General features: G+C 44.8%; 1 protein-coding gene across 3 annotated transcripts in view; it reads right to left on the reverse strand.

Moving 5' to 3' along the window:
- Positions 1–9,285: 9,285 nt before the first annotated feature.
- ATP2A2 (ATPase sarcoplasmic/endoplasmic reticulum Ca2+ transporting 2) overlaps positions 9,286–18,940 on the reverse strand; it is a 54,639-nt gene continuing 44,984 nt past the window's right edge. Inside the window, exons 18-21 of one of the 3 annotated variants that reach the window (XR_014519480.1) lie at positions 18,796–18,929; positions 17,913–18,030; positions 15,955–17,777; positions 9,286–10,164 (exon numbers count right to left, since the gene is read on the reverse strand). Coding sequence is in view for 2 of the 3 variants with exons in the window: in XM_083476676.1 (XP_083332802.1) it covers positions 17,508–17,777; positions 17,913–18,030; positions 18,796–18,929 (522 nt within the window). In the remaining variant the exon portion in view is untranslated. Of the gene's footprint in view, positions 10,165–15,847; positions 17,778–17,912; positions 18,031–18,795; positions 18,930–18,940 lie in introns of those variants that run through there. The other 2 variants (XM_083476677.1, XM_083476676.1) reach the window with 2 other exon arrangements.

The following is an 18,940-nucleotide window of genomic DNA, read 5'->3' on the forward strand; positions in this document are numbered from 1 at the left end:
GTGCGCTTTAAAGAGTGAAAAACCACTGAAATGCTTGAAATGACATTAATGGGAAAATATAGCCACTTCTGTTCTGTTCTGTAATTTGATGTTTAATTGTGATGTTATTTACATGTATTGAATTATTATAATATAAAATAGATAGAGAAAAACATACCCAAACTTCAAAATTCCTTCTGCCACCTACAGTTACAGGTAAGTACGCATCTTCCTTCCTATTGCTTCCTGATTAACAGCTGGTAAACTGTGGGCCAGACTCCGGAAAAATTGAATAGAAAGTGAGAGAGGAGGAGGAGGAGAACCGGTTAGATTTCTAAGAGTTTACCAGAGAACAGAAAGTACTATTGCATCAAAGCCAGCTTGGCTAGCAGACAGAGGCAAGCAACCCACAGTGTGCTTTCAGGAGTTTGGAACATTTCCCAGCTGGGATCCCAGGCTTAGAAAGAGTTTAGCAGCTGGCAGGAATTGGATGATTCTATTGGCAGCCAATCCAGAAACCTGGCACTGATAGAGGCTGTGCAAAAGCCCAGATCAGGTAGGGGATTGAGTTTCATGGAGCTTTAAGAAATGCTATCACCTCAATGAGCTATTTCTTTTCATCCCAGCATAACCAACCGCCCCATTTGTCAATCAACAGACAGCACTTTATTGACTATACCGTCATAATAAATACCTTATATACAGCTGTTCTTGCTCCACAGTTGTGGTACTCCCTTCCTTTCTAAAGGACTGCCCAAGTAAAAAAAGGGGGGGCATGCAATTTACTTTTCAGACTGGCATTCGGAAGTCTAAAGTCAGGGAGGCGGAGCATAAAAAAAACAATATAACGAGGTGTTTATAGGATACAATGCATGTGTTTTACCTGTTATTTAAAAAGCCCTGGGGAATGGGCCACCTAGAAATTGAATTAAGTGATTTATTAGCTTATTATGCACAGAGATTGGCCGGGAAGATCCACTGAAGATGTTCTGCTGGAAACAATGGTAGCTGGTGCATGTTAGAATCAAGAGGGCAGAAGGCAGGCAACCCAAGTGGTAGGTGGAGCCAGAGCCAATGAAAGACAGAGTCAACTATGCACACCTTGCAGCTTGGGTGAATTGGATTGAAAAGATCACTTACAGTTAATGGAGGTCAAAGGCTTTATTCATGCAGGAACTATTTACAGGATGAGTGACAGACCAGGCCCACTGGTGAGGCAAAGTGAGGTGCCTACCTTGAGCAGAGGAAGCAAGGTGAGGTACCTGCCTCTGCCACCCTCCCCACTGCCTCTACTTCCAGTAGTGGCACCAGTTTCTGGAGAGATCTTTCAATATCTAGCTGGAAGCCAGTGCCACTGCTAGTGTTTCCCAACTGTTTCCGTGCAGCACAGTTAAGACAGGTACGGTGGCAGGGCGGCAGTGAAGGGTGATGATAGCAGAGGGCGCCAGCATGTTCCCATTTCACTTAAAGTGGTGAAACAGAATGTGCCGCCCCTGCTAAGTGAAGCTAAGAAGAATAAAATAGTAGACATGTTGTCTCAACAAGTTGGGAGAGAACAATACACAAAATGGCTTAGCCTTTTAGGGGTGGAGTTAACTTAGAGAGGCTACAAGCAAGTGCTGGCTAAAATCCAGGAGAGCCATAATAAACAATATGGCTGTAAAAGTCTAGGATCCAATTTTAGGCCTTGCCTGAGGCAGGAGCCTGTTCTGCTACTGTGATGACCATTCTCAATGCCTCCATTTATTCTCTGTTCACACAAGGTGAGAAATATCTAGATTGGGAGCCTCAATATTAAATAATTCCTGCTGTGTGGTTCCTTCTAAGCAGACTGTCCAAAAGATTACCATGGTATTCTCTGAAATTAACATTTAAATCCAAAGAAGAGAAGAGAAATATGAAGCTATTTGCAATTAAGAATTATCATCAGCCAAATGATCTCGAAATTTCCATGGAACAACAATACCATAAAAAGGAAAACTGCTAGTCAAGGTGGGGTGGGGGACATTGTTCAACATTTCAATGCCTCTCTGGCTACTGAATTGCAAAACACCAACTTAACTTTGCAGTATGTTTAGAGGAGGGAATGTTTTGGGAACGCTTTATTCCCACTCCATATCCATTTGCTGCTCTGTCTGCCAAGGATTATCATTGACAATGACAATGACAATGGTGAGAATTACCTCGGATTATTTAGCTTACTTCTTAGCTGCAAGGGCCAGGAAGATTTGATCCTTTAACCCCTAACTGTCATAATTGGCAGCAATGAAAAGGACAAGAAAATTACAAATGTAGTTGGGTGTATGTGCAAAACTATGCACATTGAGGCAAAAATATAAATGACGTCTATGACAATGGGGGTCTGAGCAGGCAGGTTCGCACTGAGCACAAAAGGGATTGTGGGGTCAGGGTAGGCAGGTCAATAAAAGTGTTGAGCCAGTGTGAGGCAGCTGTGGAAAAAGGCAAATTCCATGCCAGGGATCATTAGGAAAGGGATGAAAAACGCAGCTGCCAATGTTGCAATGCCATGACTAATGCAATCCCACTTGAAATACTATGTACACTGCACCTCAAAAAGGGTATTTCAGAACTGGGAAAGGTAGAAAAGAGTATCTAAAATGGCTGAAGGTCTGAAGCAAATCTCCTATGGCGAAACAGGGTGGAGATAAAGTCACTAGGAAGCTGATGGTAAGGATTAGACAATAATGTGTGAATTGCTTTGAACAGTCTGGTATGCCTTATATATTCTATGTGGGGGGTATTGGTTTTGTTTGTTATTGTGTTATGTATTTTTGTGTTTAATATTCTAAACTGCCCTGTGATCCTTGGGTGAAGGATGGTACAGAAATGTAATAAATAAGCATAATACAACTTGTGCAAGGAAGCCGGTAAAACGTGGGTTGAACAAGGTAACTACTAGGTGGATTTGTAGCCAGTTAACTGACTGATCCCAAAGAATGCATAGCTGTCAAGCGTCCCTTATTTGGCGGGGCAGTCCCTTATCCCAGCGCCATGTCCCGCTGCTGTCCCTTATTGATGATGTCCCTTAAATTTCCCGGGTTTCAAAGGAAGCAGCTCCTCTCCCTCCCTCCCTGCCGGCCAGGGAGGAGGGAGGCTCCAGCTGTGTTGCTTGGCTGCGTGGCTCACCCAATAAGGAGTCTAAGAACGACTGGGGAGGGGGTGGAGCTTGCATGCCTTGTGCCTATCAAATTGGCCATGTTGCCTGGGAACTCGGCTTTGCTCAGCGCTTCCCAGTGGAGAGGTGATGGTGGTTTTCCTTGCTGCATCCCCTTTGCCGGGTTGCTGCGCTGTGGGAACCACCACTTGAGGCTTCGTTTGGCTGCTGGCTGGGCTTTCTGCCTTTGGCTCAGAGGGGCTCAGAAGTCGAACATACCTGCGCTCTGAAAATCCCTTATTTTGGCTGCTGATCCCTTATTTCCGAGGCTGCTGGTCCCCTATTTTCAAATCTGTAAGTTGACAGCTATGCAAAGAGTGCCTGTCTTTATCCTGCTCTTCCCCTCCTTGCAATGCTGCGTCTTTCCTCCCTGCTGTCCAGAGCCTTGACCTGGGGGGCCACCAGCTGATCCACGAGGGGCATCTTCGCTTGCACACCACCCAGAGGAAGACTGTGGGTCAGTGACTGGCCAAAGCTAGCCCTCTTGGTGGTGAGGGGGATGCGCTTCCTTTGAACAGGAATCAAAGAGGGGAGGGGCTGTGGCTTAATGGAGAGTTGATGAGAGGGAGCTGGGTGCACCAAGGGAAGGGAAGAGAGGAAACCACACCATCTCTCTCTCAGGCCTGCGTGTGCTGCTCTTCATGGACCTGGTGGTGCTTCTGGAATGCCACAGGGAGGGGGCACAGAGCTCCTCCTTAAGCCCCATCCTCCCTCTGAATGAGGTCCTCTTCTGTCCCACGGCCACAGGTAAGAAGGGAAGCCACACAACCATGTTCCTCCTCATTTAAAGGTGCAAAGCTGCACAGGCCAGCCCTGCTGTGTGGATGTTTCTTCCATCTTGTGTCTCTCTCTGCATTGCTGTACCTGGGCCCACACTCCTGGGGTGTGTGTGATTCTTAACTATCTGCCCTTCACTCACAGGTCCCAGGCACTGGCAGAGAGAGGGGGTGCAGGGGGTGCGGTCTGCTCCAGGTGCCATCCCGGGGGGGGGGTTGACATCGCTGCGCACCCCCACACTCGCTGCACCCCCATACTCTCGCCACGGGCAGCGGGAGGCTAGCGGCGCCCCTCCCTGATGCACGCTGTGTGGGCAGTGGGAGGCTAGTGGTGCCCCCTGGGCCGAAGGCAGCTAGGGAGCTTGCTGTGTGGGCGGCTAGCCCCGTCCCTGCGCCACTCCGGGTGCTGGAGCAGGTAGCTCCGCCTCTGCTCCCAGGTTGGGGTACAGCAATGAAATTAGTTTAAAACAACCTACTAGCACAGAAATGGGATGCATAGCTTATGAAACACCTTAAGGATCAACAGCCCAGGTAAAGACATAGCTACCTACAGTAGCTCAGAGTAGAGTTGGAACTCCCTGGAGATAGATGCTGCTGGAGAGCCACTCAACTCTTCTCTTTTAGAAAGTCTGTCTCTCCCCTCCTCTCCCTTTTCCTGGCAAGTGGCTGGAGGACCTGGAGGGGGTCACAAAGAACACCTGCAGGCAGCCCCCCCAAGGCCCCCAAGGTCAACTGACCTTCCAGGTGAGGGAGACCTCCACCCCTGATGTTTCCTTCTGAACTCAGGGGGGTGAAGGGTTAGTTGCACCACACACTCCACCAATGGACATATTTGCTCCTCTATTTTAGGATGCTGGTCCAACATCACGCTGTTTCTGTTATGTACTGAAGTTCTCACCCTGGGCCAGCAGGGGGATACTGTAGATAGTTATACAAATGAAGGATCAAAAGTGACGTTCAGTGATTGGATAGTTTTAGAAAGTTGTTACTTTCTAAAAGGTACTGGAGCTCTATATAAGCAGGCTGGCTGAGGCCTTCAGTTCAGTTCTGTTCCAGCTTACAAATAAAGAGCTGCTTTGGAGAAATTGCTGTGTCGTCTGATATGTTCACCCACTACTTAATAGTTTCCACTCCTGTGATTCCAAGGAGAAGGAGCCAGAGTGGGGCTTCTGACGAGTTGTTGGAGGTGGCCAGGTGGGCGATGATGGTGCAGTCTCAGCAGTCAAAGTTTGAGGGTGGCAAGGCATGATGGAAGTATCCTACCTTCCTCCTCCGATCTGGGAGGGGTCAAAGCCCCCTGCCCCCCATTGGCTTCTTCCTCTTTTGGACCTTGGTGGAACGGCTGCTTCCTTGAAGTTGCTTCCTTTCTCCCCTCCCCAGGCAGTAAAATGGTACCCCACCTCTGCCATGCCTGAAATTAAACTGCTGGTGGGAGGAGGACAAGAATGACAGTGAGGAGGATGAAGAGCATGAAGATGACAAGGAGGACCAGGAGGAGGAGGTAGAGGTCTTGGTCAGGCAACTGCTGCAGGATGGCGAGGCTTATTTTCTGTGCCTGCCTTTGCAAGGGGGATGGAGGCTCTATGCAACTGACCTCATAGCCAGACAAAAGAGAAGAAGAAGAAGAAGAAGAGAAGAGTTTGGATTTGATATCCCGCCTTTCACTCCCTTTAGGGAGTCTCAAAGCGGCTAACATTCTCCTTTCCCTTCCTCCCCCACAACAAACACTCTGTGAGGTGAGTGGGGCTGAGAGACTTCAGAGAAGTGTGACTGGCCCAAGGTCACCCAGCAGCTGCAGGTGGAAGAGCAGAGACGTGAACCCGGTTCCCCAGATTACAAGACGACCGCTCTTAACCACCACACCACACTGGCTGCCCCTGCCCACTTTCCTCTCTCCCCCAGAACCTTCTTGTTATTTTTTACAACAATGAATACCACAATAAATAATTATTAAACATTTATCCAGTAGTATATGTATATATAAGAATACTTAAAGCAATACAACAGCCAGATAAATTTCCAAGTGGGGCTAGGATATATGAGCAGTAGTTAAAAACAACTAAATTAAGAGGGGCAGTAAGGAAGGAAATTCAGCTCATTTAAGGATTAAATAAGAACCCATGGAGGGATGTGTGGGGAAGTCGGAGAATGATGATCGCTCTAAAGTGCATGTATGGAAAATGCATAAAAAATGAATGTTCATAAGTGCACAATGTAAACACACATAAGTACATAAACCACATATCTTAAATATTACAGGAGAGCAATCCTGAAGCCATCTTGACTTTCTTAATGACCCCAAATATTTCCTCTGCTGTAGAAGGGACTATCTTGGGAAGAACCTTTCCCAATAGTTATTTTCACTGACAAATCCTTCAAATCCAGTCAAAATAGCATGTTTTGTGTATGAGCAGGGGAGGTTCAGAAACAATTGGTAGTTACAATTTTCAAAAGAATGACCCAGACGGGTCAAGAAAAGGCAATCAGGAAACATTATCATGTATCTTGCTTGACGGACAGGAGACAAGACACACACTCAAATTTCTTCCAGTAGCACCTTAAAGACCAACTAAGTTAGTCCTTGGTATGAGCTTTCGTGTGCATGCACACTTCTTCAGATACACATCTTGTGTATCTGAAGAAGTGTGCATGCACACGAAAGCTCATACCAAGAACTAACTTAGTTGGTCTTTAAGGTGCTACTGGAAGGAATTTTTTTATTTTGACTATGGCAGACCAACACGGCTACCTATCTACTACTCAAATTTCTGTCGCATTTCTGCCTCTTTCTGTGACATTTATATGATGCTTTTGGGTGGTCTTTGGCTAAGGGTTTGGGCAATTTCTAAAGCCGTTAAAGTATGTTACACACCTTTGTTCTGGGTCCTCACCCGCAGCGGTGGCGGGGACTCTATTGCAGAAGAAAAAAATAGTATCTGCCTTGCTTTGACTGCTTCCTGCCTCCATCAGTTCTTCTCTGACTAATAAGAGGGGTAGAAAGCTATGCATGGTAGAAGAAGAGGAGTTTGGATTTGATACCCCGCCTTTCACTCCCTTTAAGGATCTCAAAGCGGCTCACATTCTCCTTTCCCTTCCTCCCCCACAACAAACCCTCTGTGAGGTGAGTGGGGCTGAGAGACTTCAGTATGACTAGCCCAAGGTCACCCAGCAGCTGCATGTGGAGGAGCGGAGACACGAACCCGGTTCCCCAGATTATGAGACTACCGCTCTGGTGTGAGTTTTCCTCCCATTTGCATAATACTAGAATCCAGGGTCACAGAGTTCTACAGTGTTAAGAACAGATCCATTTAAAGCACATCCAACAAGGTGGATGTACAGGTTACAGAGGTCATCCCTCATACGGCTTGCAATTATTAAAACTAACAAAGCAAGTCTTGGTCAAACAGTTAAAATACAGCTGCAAAAAAGGAAAAAGAAAAAAGAATTCCTTGATTCATGTGGGTACAAATAATACTGCCACACACAGCCTGCAACGCACAGCAAGGGACCGTGAGACCCTGGGCAGGGAGCCGAAGGGACTTGGGCCACAGGTGGTTTTTTCATCACTCCTTCCTGTTGAAGGTTGTAGCCCAGGAAGAGAGAGGAAAATACTCTGATGTCTTTAAATCATGGAGATTTAATTGAGTGGGTAGAGCTCATACAGTTATTTTGTTTGTGTGAGCTCTACCATAAAGGTGTTTCCTGCTTGGCAGGGGGTTGGACTTGATGGCCCTTGTGGTCTCTTCCAACTCTATGATTCTATGAAGCCAGTGGCTGGTGCCCATTGGGACTGGTAGGGCAGAATATAGGGAGACTGACAGTAGACGGCACCAGAACCAACTAATTTTGGCCCCTTCATCCCTGATGAGGGCAACACTGAGGAGGAAGTTGACAAGGAGTGACCTCCCCCTGGAGAAAGGAGGCAGGCAGAAGATTGGTGGGCCATTCACCCTGCTGGACCAGACTCCACTACATAAAGCACTTGACAGGTTAAGTACTCTGACTTGGGAGGATGATTATTTCACCACACAGAAAACTTCCTGTGCTTTAAAGATTTTAACGTCTTGTGTATGAATAGTTGTACACTCTTTAGAAAATTAAATAAATAGAAATATAAATAATTCAGTTGGGACACAAGATGGTTTGTGTCTCTCACTTTTTTTATACAAACAATGGAAAACATTTTTTGTTTTGTTTTGAAAAAGGTGATTATATAGAGGTTGTCTTCTAACACACTCTCTCTACCCCAGTCATGCCACACTCCAAGAGGAACGCTATGTCGTTCTAAGAGGAAGAAGTGTTGCCTTGGCATTGCTAGGAAATCGTGCGCAAGTAATGCCACAAACTTAAAAGTGTGAAGAGCTTGGAAGGAAATCTCACTGGAACCGATGTCACAGATCCAAAGCAGCAGCAGCCAAGGGCTTGGGCCTGTGTTAAGTGGCATTCTCTTGCCTTTGAATGACATGTGCCCAGGCCGTATCACAAATGGGGTTTGAAGTCCTCTTCAACTTCAGAGGGCATTTTCTGTGCAACGTGCCATTCTAACAAGCCCAATTCAAAAGCTTCCTTCTTTGGTTCTTTGGATCCCAGCCAGTGCAATGTACTTTTATTCCTGAGAGCCAGCCAATCCACACATTACATAGAATGAAAAGCAGAATTCTGAACTCTCCCACCTGAGCCTGTGGTTGGGATTTAATAGCTCTGAATATTCTCCCATGTAAGAAAAGCTCCCTAAAATGGGAACTGGGCTCGACTTAAAAAGAAAAGAAAAGCACTCTCTCAAAGGACAGTGATGGCCAAACTCGGCCCTCCAGATGTTTTGGGACTACAACACCCACCATCCCTAGCTAACAGGACTAGTGGTCAGGGATGATGGGAATTGTAGTCCCAAAGCAGTTGGGCCAAGTTGGCCATCACTGTCATAGAGGATAGAGCTCTCAGTGGCTCCCAGCCACAATGGCTACATGCCACCTACAGGATCAGAGGCAGACTGGCTCCGAAGGCTGGGAATCTCAGGTGGGAAGAGTCCTGATCCACTCAGGCCCTGCTGGCCGGTTGGCCACTGAGAGAACAGGCTGGTGGGATGGATGGGTTACTGGCCTGATCCAACAGGCTGGTCTCTCTCTTTCTGAGGTTCTAGTTCAGTATATAAAAGGAGCAGACATTTTTTGCTTTAGTATGCAGGGAACATTAAAAATGTGCACTCTCCAATAGTTTGAAGCAGTGAAGTCCAGAATCCTACCACCTTACTCTGCATCATGTGCAGGACAGGCTCTCAGTAAACGTGTTTAGAATTAGCTTACAAGGAAGCTTGCGTGTTCCTAAACGCATATCCAAACAAACACAAAAACTATGTATCATAGAATAAGTTTATTTTACCCGAAACCAGGATGGCAGGTGTGATGCTTATCACCATCAGCATTGAATCAGACAATGTTATTTACAACTTCTAACAAAGAAAAAAGGTCACACATGCTGTTTTATGAACTAGGTTCATTATTAGGCTTTTGTTGTTAAGATAAAATGCACCACAACATGTGTATTGCACCGGTGTGTGTCTACGGCTTTAGATTTAAATAAGTTACATTATTACAGTGCAAAATAGACCTATCTGCACACTCCAAGATATTTTTTTTAAGCTGAAGTTATGGAATTGAAGGTTTAACAGTTTCTTAAACGTTCAGCAACAGTACCGTTGTCAACGAACCTGTATAAATAGAATTGCATATTGTACAGAGCTGTTTTTAAGTGTTATGTTGAGATACAATAGAGATTATCAGCTACTTACAACTGAAAGCATGCATTACAGTCCAATATTGTACATTTTATAAACTATGACATTTTACACAACGAAGTATGGAAAGAAAAAGAAAAAAGATAAAACTTGGCGAATCACCACTCATTAATTCTTGCTCAGCAGTTTAGGGAGACTTGTCTTCATGCAACCCCAAAACTTCTTCGCAGAGGTCTGTTTTATCAGTTAAAAACCATATTGCACATTGGTAGATCTGTATATAAACTGAAGCTTTTTTAGAGCACCACACACTTCCTTCGTGGAACACGAGTTTTCAGTTCTATTTTTTTTTCTCCCTCCTTAAGGAGAGATTTTTATTTTCCCATTTACAAGACTCATGCAGATGTTTTCGGTAAATGCGTTCCTAAAGACGCATGCAAGAAAATTAACCTTACAATTCTGCAAAATTTGTCTAGGACTAAGTGATTACTCCAGTTTTGCTGTAAATAAAAAGAGAGAGAGAGAGAGAGAGAGGGAAAACGTTAGTGAAAAGGATGGATAAAGAAGGCTTAATAAAAGCAAGGACATTATTGTAATTTTTAAAAGGCTCAAAAGCGATAGAATTAAATTATAACAGTCTGATAAGCATCCTCTCATTTTCAAATGGGAGAATACATGTTAATTGGAAAAGTATGACAGAGAATTAAAAGCTGGAAGGACGTCTAGTTAAGAGATTTCCACTCGCTATTTGCCCCATAAGCCAATCCTTAAAACTTTAGCCAAACTGCCAAATCTTTTTATTTAGTAGCTGTTGTACAAGGGAGGCTAAAGATACTGTACTTCGTAAAATTGTCCATTTCCAGGACACAGGGACAAATTTCCCTTTCACTGTTAAGTTACTAAGATGGGGGGCCTGCGGACTTGCCAGATACTATTGTACTCCAACTCCCATCAGCTCCAGCCATACTGGCCAGTGACCAAGGAGGAAGGGAGCTGTGGTCCCAACAGCCTCTGAATGCTTCCCATGCCTTCCACAAGCCCTTCCCTCCCAAACCTTTAGTGAGGTGAGAAAAAAATGCTGTTGCCAAAGCCCTGGAGTAACCAAAATATGTTCACACATCCTTTTTCATCACTTGTTGGTTGTTAATGGCTTGTCTGCGGTGAATTAAGAGTTACAGATTAGCCACAGCATGTTGGAGCTCTCAGGCCCTAACAAATTCCTATCATTCAATTTCCTAGTATGCAAGTAACTTTGCAGCAAAAAGAGAAGTGGTTCTGTTAGTCCATTTTTGCTTCCTTTACGTATTCCCACCTAGCAAACAGGTCAGTCTGGCTGCCTATCCATCCAACCAGTCTCCCTTTCAGATTCTCCCCAGGCAACAGCACTGCTTCTCATTCAATGTTTGTTTGTAAACTTTCTCTCAATTTCTAATAATTTTGTGGTATTTTGTGGAGGTCTTTCAACTGCAAGTCCCCTTAGCATAGGATGTCTAGGATGCCCCAGTAGTTTGGAATGCAGCTGGCACCTTGGAAATTATTAAAAGGAAAGAAGTACAATAAGGAATTAAGCTATTTCCCCAGCCTGTCTCTCCCTGACCCCCCAAATACAGTGGTACCTCGGGTTACATACGCTTCAGGTTACAGACTCCGCTAACCCAGAAATAGTGCTTCAGGTTAAGAACTTTGCTTCAGGATAAGAACAGAAATCGGGCTCTAGCGGCGCTGCAGCAACAGGAGGCCCCATTAGCTAAAGTGGTGCTTCAGGTTAAGAACAGTTTCAGGTTAAGTATGGACCTCCGGAATGAATTAAGTACTTAACCCGAGGTACCACTGTATACTAAAAAGGTGAGACAACATAAAGACTGCAGGGCTAGTCCATCTGCTGAAACCTTCTTCCTTCCAGAAAAGCTTTGCCACCAGAACCACTGGCATGCCAGCCTTGTGCTCATGGAGACATACAAGAACCAGGAGCGGAGGGGGGGGTGACACACCTCCTGCCCTTTTCATCTTTTAATTTCAAAAGAGATTGTTTACAAGGCAGAGTCCTGTTGAGACCCCACCCACCACCTTTACTTGCCCAGAGTTAACATGTGGACATTGATGGCTGGCAGAATGGAAGGCAGAAACCCCCAACAATAGGGGGAACTAGAGCCAGCGATGGCCTCTGCCTGAGCCAATGACAGACAGCACCAACTCATTCTCAATTTGCCCCCTTCCTCCTCTTCTGCAACGTCAACGCTGAGACTAAGGAGGAGGAAGCTGACAACCAGCCCCCAGCCCCCCGCTCCCTGGTTTTCTTTGAGTAAGAGGCTGGTTGAAGACACACCAACATCGCTGGTGCATTGCCTGGTTGGCCAGCTCCATTGCACGTGGCCATTTTGTGCCAATTGGTGCCCTGGGCATGTGCCCCAAATCCTTACACCTGCCTTGTTCAGAACGAAGCTTGCATCATGATTCAGCCCCTGCCCTATTTGCTTCTGCTGTTCTATAGCAATTTTCAACTCAGTTATTGTACAACTGCAGTATCCTGTCCCACAGTGTTTGTGTTAGAAAATATGCAATCTTTTTACTCTCTGTGTTAGTGTTTCATTATTATTGTTTGTTTTAATGCAATAAGCAGAAATTAGGGAAACGATGGTTAAGAAGTGCAAAAAGTAAAACAAGACAGGTGCAAGGACAGACAACTTGGGCTGTTTTTAGCTACGCCTCACCCATCCAGTTTGCTCATCGTTCAAGCCTCTTATTGGCTGCGTCCTTGGGAGACACTAGAACTGCTGTACTGCATTTTATCACCACAGAGTTAAGATTCCCCAATATTAAACACTAATTTAAGCGAAACCAAAGCTGCTTTGCATTCAGTTTAAACAATAAAAAATCCCCTGTTGATTTAAGACACCACTTGTACTGGTAAACAAATGGGGAGAAAATAAACACAATTTGGCCGTTCTTTTAACATCTAAATTGTTGAATGTTTATCGGAAAAGAAAGCTTCACTCCAAAATGCTGTGGACTAAGTCAAGTTATTAATCAAATGTATCCTCCAGATGCTTTGTGGGTTGCTACTCCCACCCCCCCTGCCCATGAGCCACGTTGGCTGGGGCGGACGGGAGTTGTGAAATCCAACATCACCTAGAAGGCACCAGGTTGGAGGACGGATGGTCAACCTCAACTGGCAGCATCTGCACAAGGTTTCAGGCAAAGGTGTTTCCCATCGTTGCTGCACTGAGGGGGCTTTAATTGAACCTGGGGTCCTATGGAGGAAAAGTATGTCCTCCCTGAATGGTGACTCTGCTCCATCAGGTTTTTAACATTAGAGCCACAGGTTCAATTCTAAGCTTACTGGATGGCCTTAGAAAAGTTACCATATTCACCCAACCCGTGGTGGTGTGAGAACCACCGAAGGTTGCACTGGGCTTTAAGAGATTAGGGTTAAGTTCTGCTTGGAAAGACAACAACTCCTTATTCAGTGAGAAGGGGAAGGCACCCTGTGCCCCTTTCCAAAGGGGTCACTGCAAGGTTCAAAGCACTTTGAAAAAGCTTCACTAATGGAAAAGTTGATGACTAGCCATCTTACCTCCTGGCAGAATGTGTGCTTCCCTTGGGGAAATATATTGCTTACCATAACTGGCCTTGTGAATTGCAAATATCATTTAACTAGATGGCTTACCATACCACAAACATATGTTTTATTATCTCCCTAATTCAGTCAAAAGGGGGGTGAGTGACGAAGGAGCAAGGCCAGTGTGCTGGAGCTGTGCTTCAGAGATTAACGTTGAAGCTATTCTATACCAAGTAGGCTATTGACTCATCTACCCCAGCCTATGTGGTTGGACCTCAACTCCCATCATCCCCTTTGACCATAGTGGTTGGGACTGTTGGGATTTGAAGTCTGACGCCATTGGGATGGTCACAGGATTCTGTGCCCCCGCCCTACACAGCTATGCAGATGTCTCCTCATCTGGGTGAGAAACACTGAGACAAGAACAGTCTAAACCAACTGAAAAGCACAGTGAGAAATGGAAGGCAGATCAAAACACAACAGATTTTTTAAATTAAAAAAAAATAAACAACTGTCTACCTTCACAAACACTCCAAGCTGTTAACAATTTGGGCCAAATTGATATCCGTGCAAGAACCCTCTTACAAGTGGGCTTGAAAGTTACTGGTCTGCTCCATTGCTTTTCAGAAACAGCAATTTTGGTAACCTGCCCTTACCTGTGTGGCCCTTCAAATGTGGCTGGCATTCCAACTGCCACCAGCCTCTGCCACCAGCATCGTCCAAGCTCACTGCCACTTGTAAAGATGAGTAACTGAAATAGGGACTTCCACCGTGGTTTCTATTTTCATTTGGTTAGGCTGGGCTTTTCATGTGTACATTCACACACAGAAGAGTCCAGACATTCAGGATTCTTGTTCTCCAAATATGCTTAGTGTTTAGTAAGGGACCTCTGAAAGTTTTAGCTTCCTCTTAACTCTGCTCTTTCTCCCTTCCAGACCTTCATGGGAGATACTGCTTCCCAGAACATTTGCACAATGCCATTTCTTGCTTCCCTCTTCAAAACCTCTCCCAGCCTCCTGTGAGGTCTTTGGCATACCTGCTTAGTCCTCCTAAATCCATGTAACTGAGAAAGAGTTTTCTCTGCTCAAACCCCCTCCTGTCAAATCTGAGATTATAACCCCATCAAGGAAGGGACCTGTACTCTTTTACTTTGAGAATGTTAAATACTGAGATACATTGGGGCTGTCTTTGGGTTCACTTTTTGTGAGGAGCAAGGGAGGAACAGCTGAAGGAAACCAGAGACCTACAGCTAGACAGAATATGGCCAATATGGTGCAGGTGTCAAGAAGCCAGAAGCTGATGCTTCTGGGCCTGCCTATGAATGGCTAATCCGTGGCCTTGAAGATGCTGTTTGACTCCCAGCTTCCATTAGGCCCACTGAGTTGGAAGGGGCTCCAAAGATCATTTAGTCCAACCCCCTGCAACATAGGGATGTGTAGCTATCCCGTACAGGGATCAAACCTGCAACCTTGGCATTATCAGCACCATGCTCTACTTAACTGAGCTACCTTTGGCAGTGTTTTTAGCCCCAATGAGTAGCACAGAATGGTCAGAGACAGAGTTGTAGTCCAGCAATATCTGGCAGGTCACAGAAGTCAGCCTGCACTGATAATATCGTGCTGCTTCCCATTCCCAAGCTCAGGCAAAACCAGACCAAGGCAAGGGGGTGTGGAGATAGCATGTGCACTAAGGTCAGCACTGGAGTCTAGATTTAGGATGACATGAAAACTTCGCCTAAGAAGGCTGCTTACTGCTGTGCTCCTAACACACTCCTGAGTTGCAAGGTCCTCATTTTTAACGTCTGCTGGTGAAACCTTCCACCTGCAAGGGATTTCACTTTACACCCCAGAGCACTTTGAGCTTATCCATCACTAAGCATTCTGTGCTAGTCACAGAGTCTTAAAAGGACTCTTGCCAAATTTTAATCCATCCAGCTCCTAAACGAAGAGTGCCCTAGCAGGTGACTGAAAAACACTGCAAAGCCAGCATGCTATCTGCTGTTTTGACAGAACATGTCCCCCAGTCCCTCGGGATTCAACCGTGTTATGTTCATTCGACTGCTCCGTTGCTGTTTTTGTGGGACACAAGAAGAGTCTCTACTCACTGAGAACTATTAAGATACTTTTCTGTTACAAACACAATACCTGAGAGAATGTAACTGGAAGACCTTTGGCCTTCTGAAGTTAATATCTGTTATCTGGAATGGTTCATGACACCTTTATAACAAAACAAAGAAGTCCAAGAGCATCAAAGTACAGTATGAAAACTACAAGAAGCTAATTGGGACCCATGTTCAAGGATGCCTATTACTTTTGAGATGTGGGGAAGATAGATCAGATTATCTAAAAAAGCTTCCACTGCAGCAAAGCCACCCTGGAGGTGCTGACGGTTGCTAAGGAAGAGTTTAATGTGAGTTTAGGAAGGGGAAACACTGTTAATTCTCTAATACTTTCAGGGCACAGGTCTTGCTAGCTTAGTTCTAAAGATTTAACCCAATAGAAATTGGGGGTGCAAAATATGCTTGTTCTTCGAGACATCTGAGCCTTATGATACTGGAGGCAGAATGTGAAGAGTGGTGATAATAATGTAGCACAGCAGAATATCTGACAAAACGCAGCATGGAATGAAGGGAAAATTAGCATTTATTCTTTGACATGTATACAGCATATGCTATCTTTTTTTAACACAGCACATCACCACTGGAATGGTGAAATGGAAGAGAGATACTCACTTCAGTCGATGAATGTTGGAAGGCATTGGAGAGAAACACCACACAGTTAGGACTGTTAATGAACTTACACATTGTTGATACAGGACTCAATTTGGAGGGGGGGAAACACAACATGCGGTAACATTTATCGCAATAGAATGATGGTGGTTAGTGCCACATTAAAAATAAAAATAGTTCTATACAATATGTTCATTTGGTCATGTGGTATTTACAGATTTTACAAAAACACACACAGAGACGTAACACGCACACGCACACAAATTTGTTACTTTGCCACTTCAGGGTAAGATGTGGCCAGCAGACTATATCCCAAGATGTGGCACTGAGAGTTAAGAGACCTAACCAAAAAAAGACCCTGTGAGAACTCCAGCTGTGCAAACGCAAGTCCTTTGTTTCCAGGTCCCATTATGAATGCCCCCACTTAAAAAAAAAAGAACACAAAAAATATTGACGCATGGATTTTGCTAATTAAAATGGAGCAGCCTCCAAGGTATAAATGAAATGAGAAACAAAATTTTCTCAATTAAAAAAAGTTTATTTTTTTATTTTTTGCTTTGCCTGAAGTCTATCCAGGTAGCCTTTTACCTTTCCTGCTTCTCCCCCACCATCCCAAAGTGGGCAATGCTGGTGAAAATGCTGTTACAATAAAAATACATAAGATATTTAAATAAATAATATTTTTCTTTTTTAAAAAAATCTACATGTGATGGGGGGGTTGAGGAGGAGAACAGTAATAGGTTGCCCCTGGAGTGGTATTTTCTGCACCAGCAAAAATAAGCATACCTCTTACAAATACAGGTGTAAACAAGATTCAGTTGTTATTTAAAAATATTGGAAAGGGCAAAAAAGGGGGGGTAGATACTGAGGTAGCGTATACATCTGCCCAGTGCAGAAAAAAACCAGCTGAATGACAAATTAAGATTAGGTGACCATGCAGAAGACAGAAACAATTGCATGCTTTTTAGTTTAAGAAAACACACACAAAAACATTCATTCCCTAAAATCTGCTACCAATTACAGTTTACTCAATATAGTGTCCACTGGCACTCCCCCCGCAAAGCACTTTTTTTGTTTGTTTTTACAAGGATGAGTTGACTATTAAACAGAACACTGTACATGCTTCTCCTCTACAAAAAATATTTGCATAAAATAGTGTTAAATTTCTCTGTACATGTCAATGGACACCCTAGATGTGTATAAAAGGGGGTGGGGAGAAATGCTACTCCCCCACTGGAGTTGGGTCAGGGGAAGTAAAAGAAAAAACCCAAAACGTCTAGATCAGCCCTTCCACAACCTGGTGCCCCTCCCAGGTGTCTGGGGTACAACTCCCATTGGGCCTAGCAAGCACAGGTGGGCTGGCTGTGGCTGATGGGAGTTGTAACAGCAGGTATCTGGAGGGCGCCGGGATGGGGAAGGGCCGGCATAGAATATGGAACCTCAGACACCGGCAAATATGTTCATGTGAAAATTCAGCAGAATAAGACAATTGCTTTAAACAATAAAAAAATTGATTTAAGTTAAACATCTCTCTGTCAAACTGTTATCTCTTCAGGTCAAGACAAGAACATGTCGCTAAAGTTAGTGTCTGTGCTATACAGCCAAATAACCAGGGGTAGGGTAATGAACACAAACGGCCAGGAAATCCCTTCGGTGCATGCGGACAAAGAGCGTGGCTTGGTGGCAGGCGGCACACTATCTTTACCAGGCTCTAGGTAGTTACGGGCCACAAATTTAAGTGTCTCGTCCAGCAGGATGACAGGCAGCGAGATTTTCAACACCATCAGCCACTGGGTCAGATTCAGAGGTGTGATCTGGAAGATCAGCTGGGGAATGGAAGAGAAATAGCATTATTGGTGAAGCCTTTTGACTGAGCTGAGGGGCAAGAGAGCTGGGGATGACCAAGAGCTTTTCTTGCTTGGCTCAAGACTTGTCCTGGAACATGAGCTATGCAAACTTACTGGCAGTGGCTCCACGTAGAGGATAAGGAAGTGAAGAGACATGGACAAGCAAATGGAACCCAGCAGCCAGACGTTCTCCCAAGGAGGCATCCGCATCAAGGACTGGTTCTCTGACAGGCTGAAAAAAAGAATGAAGGCGTACATAAAGCTTCACAGTTCACAGCAGGATGTGTGACTTGACCCAGGGCTCACAGCTCCTGCTCAAAGCCACAGCACTTCACCAGCTCTTATCTTCGGCAGGCTCAGAGAGTCTGCCACTCTACTTTCCCCTCCCACTAGCTTTAAAAACTCTTAATGCAGGAGGCTTCTTTTGGTTTTTCCAGTTCTGGCTGCCAAGATACCAAGTGCATGCATGTGCTACAGCACAAGGCATTTCTCCTAGTGCCCAGTTTTGTAGTCCCACAACCCATCGGCAGCTCTCTAGTGAAAGGTCCGCCTGCTTTAATAGCTCCCTATGAAAGTTCTGCAAAAACTGCTGACCCAGATCCTGCTCCATATATCTACATTACACTGGATCAAGCCTGTCTAACGTTGCAATGCTTCTGACGGTGCCGAGACAGATGTCCTGTGAAGCTTAAGGCAGGCAATATTTCTCTTCAGTTTCTGCAGATGAAAAAGCTACTTCTTCTGCCCCATCTTGTGTACTGCTCCTTCATTGATTTATTTAAATCCATTGTTAAAAAAAGTACTACATACTTATCAAACCTTTATTAGGCATTGTGCAAATAAAGTCACTGAATTCCAGAAATACAGTGAAAATCACCCAAATGCTGAACTTCTGCAGTCAAGGCAAGTTCTTCAAATAGCATGATGCAATCTAGAGCTCCCATCACCGCATCACTGACACACGGCACATGAAAGCATCCATTTCAAGCACACCAACCTGTTGAGTGCATTACACATCTCTATAGTGACCAAGACGGAAAGTGCCATTGTCATAGGGTATGGAGACTCAAAGACCACACAGTCAACACCTTCAAAATCTGGATTGTCCTCTTTGCACTGCAGAAAATGGCTCTGGAAAATGT

The sequence above is a fragment of the Podarcis liolepis genome (genome assembly GCF_965112155.1).
Source record: "Podarcis liolepis genome assembly, chromosome: 15".
Taxonomy (NCBI): Eukaryota; Metazoa; Chordata; class Lepidosauria; order Squamata; family Lacertidae; genus Podarcis; species Podarcis liolepis.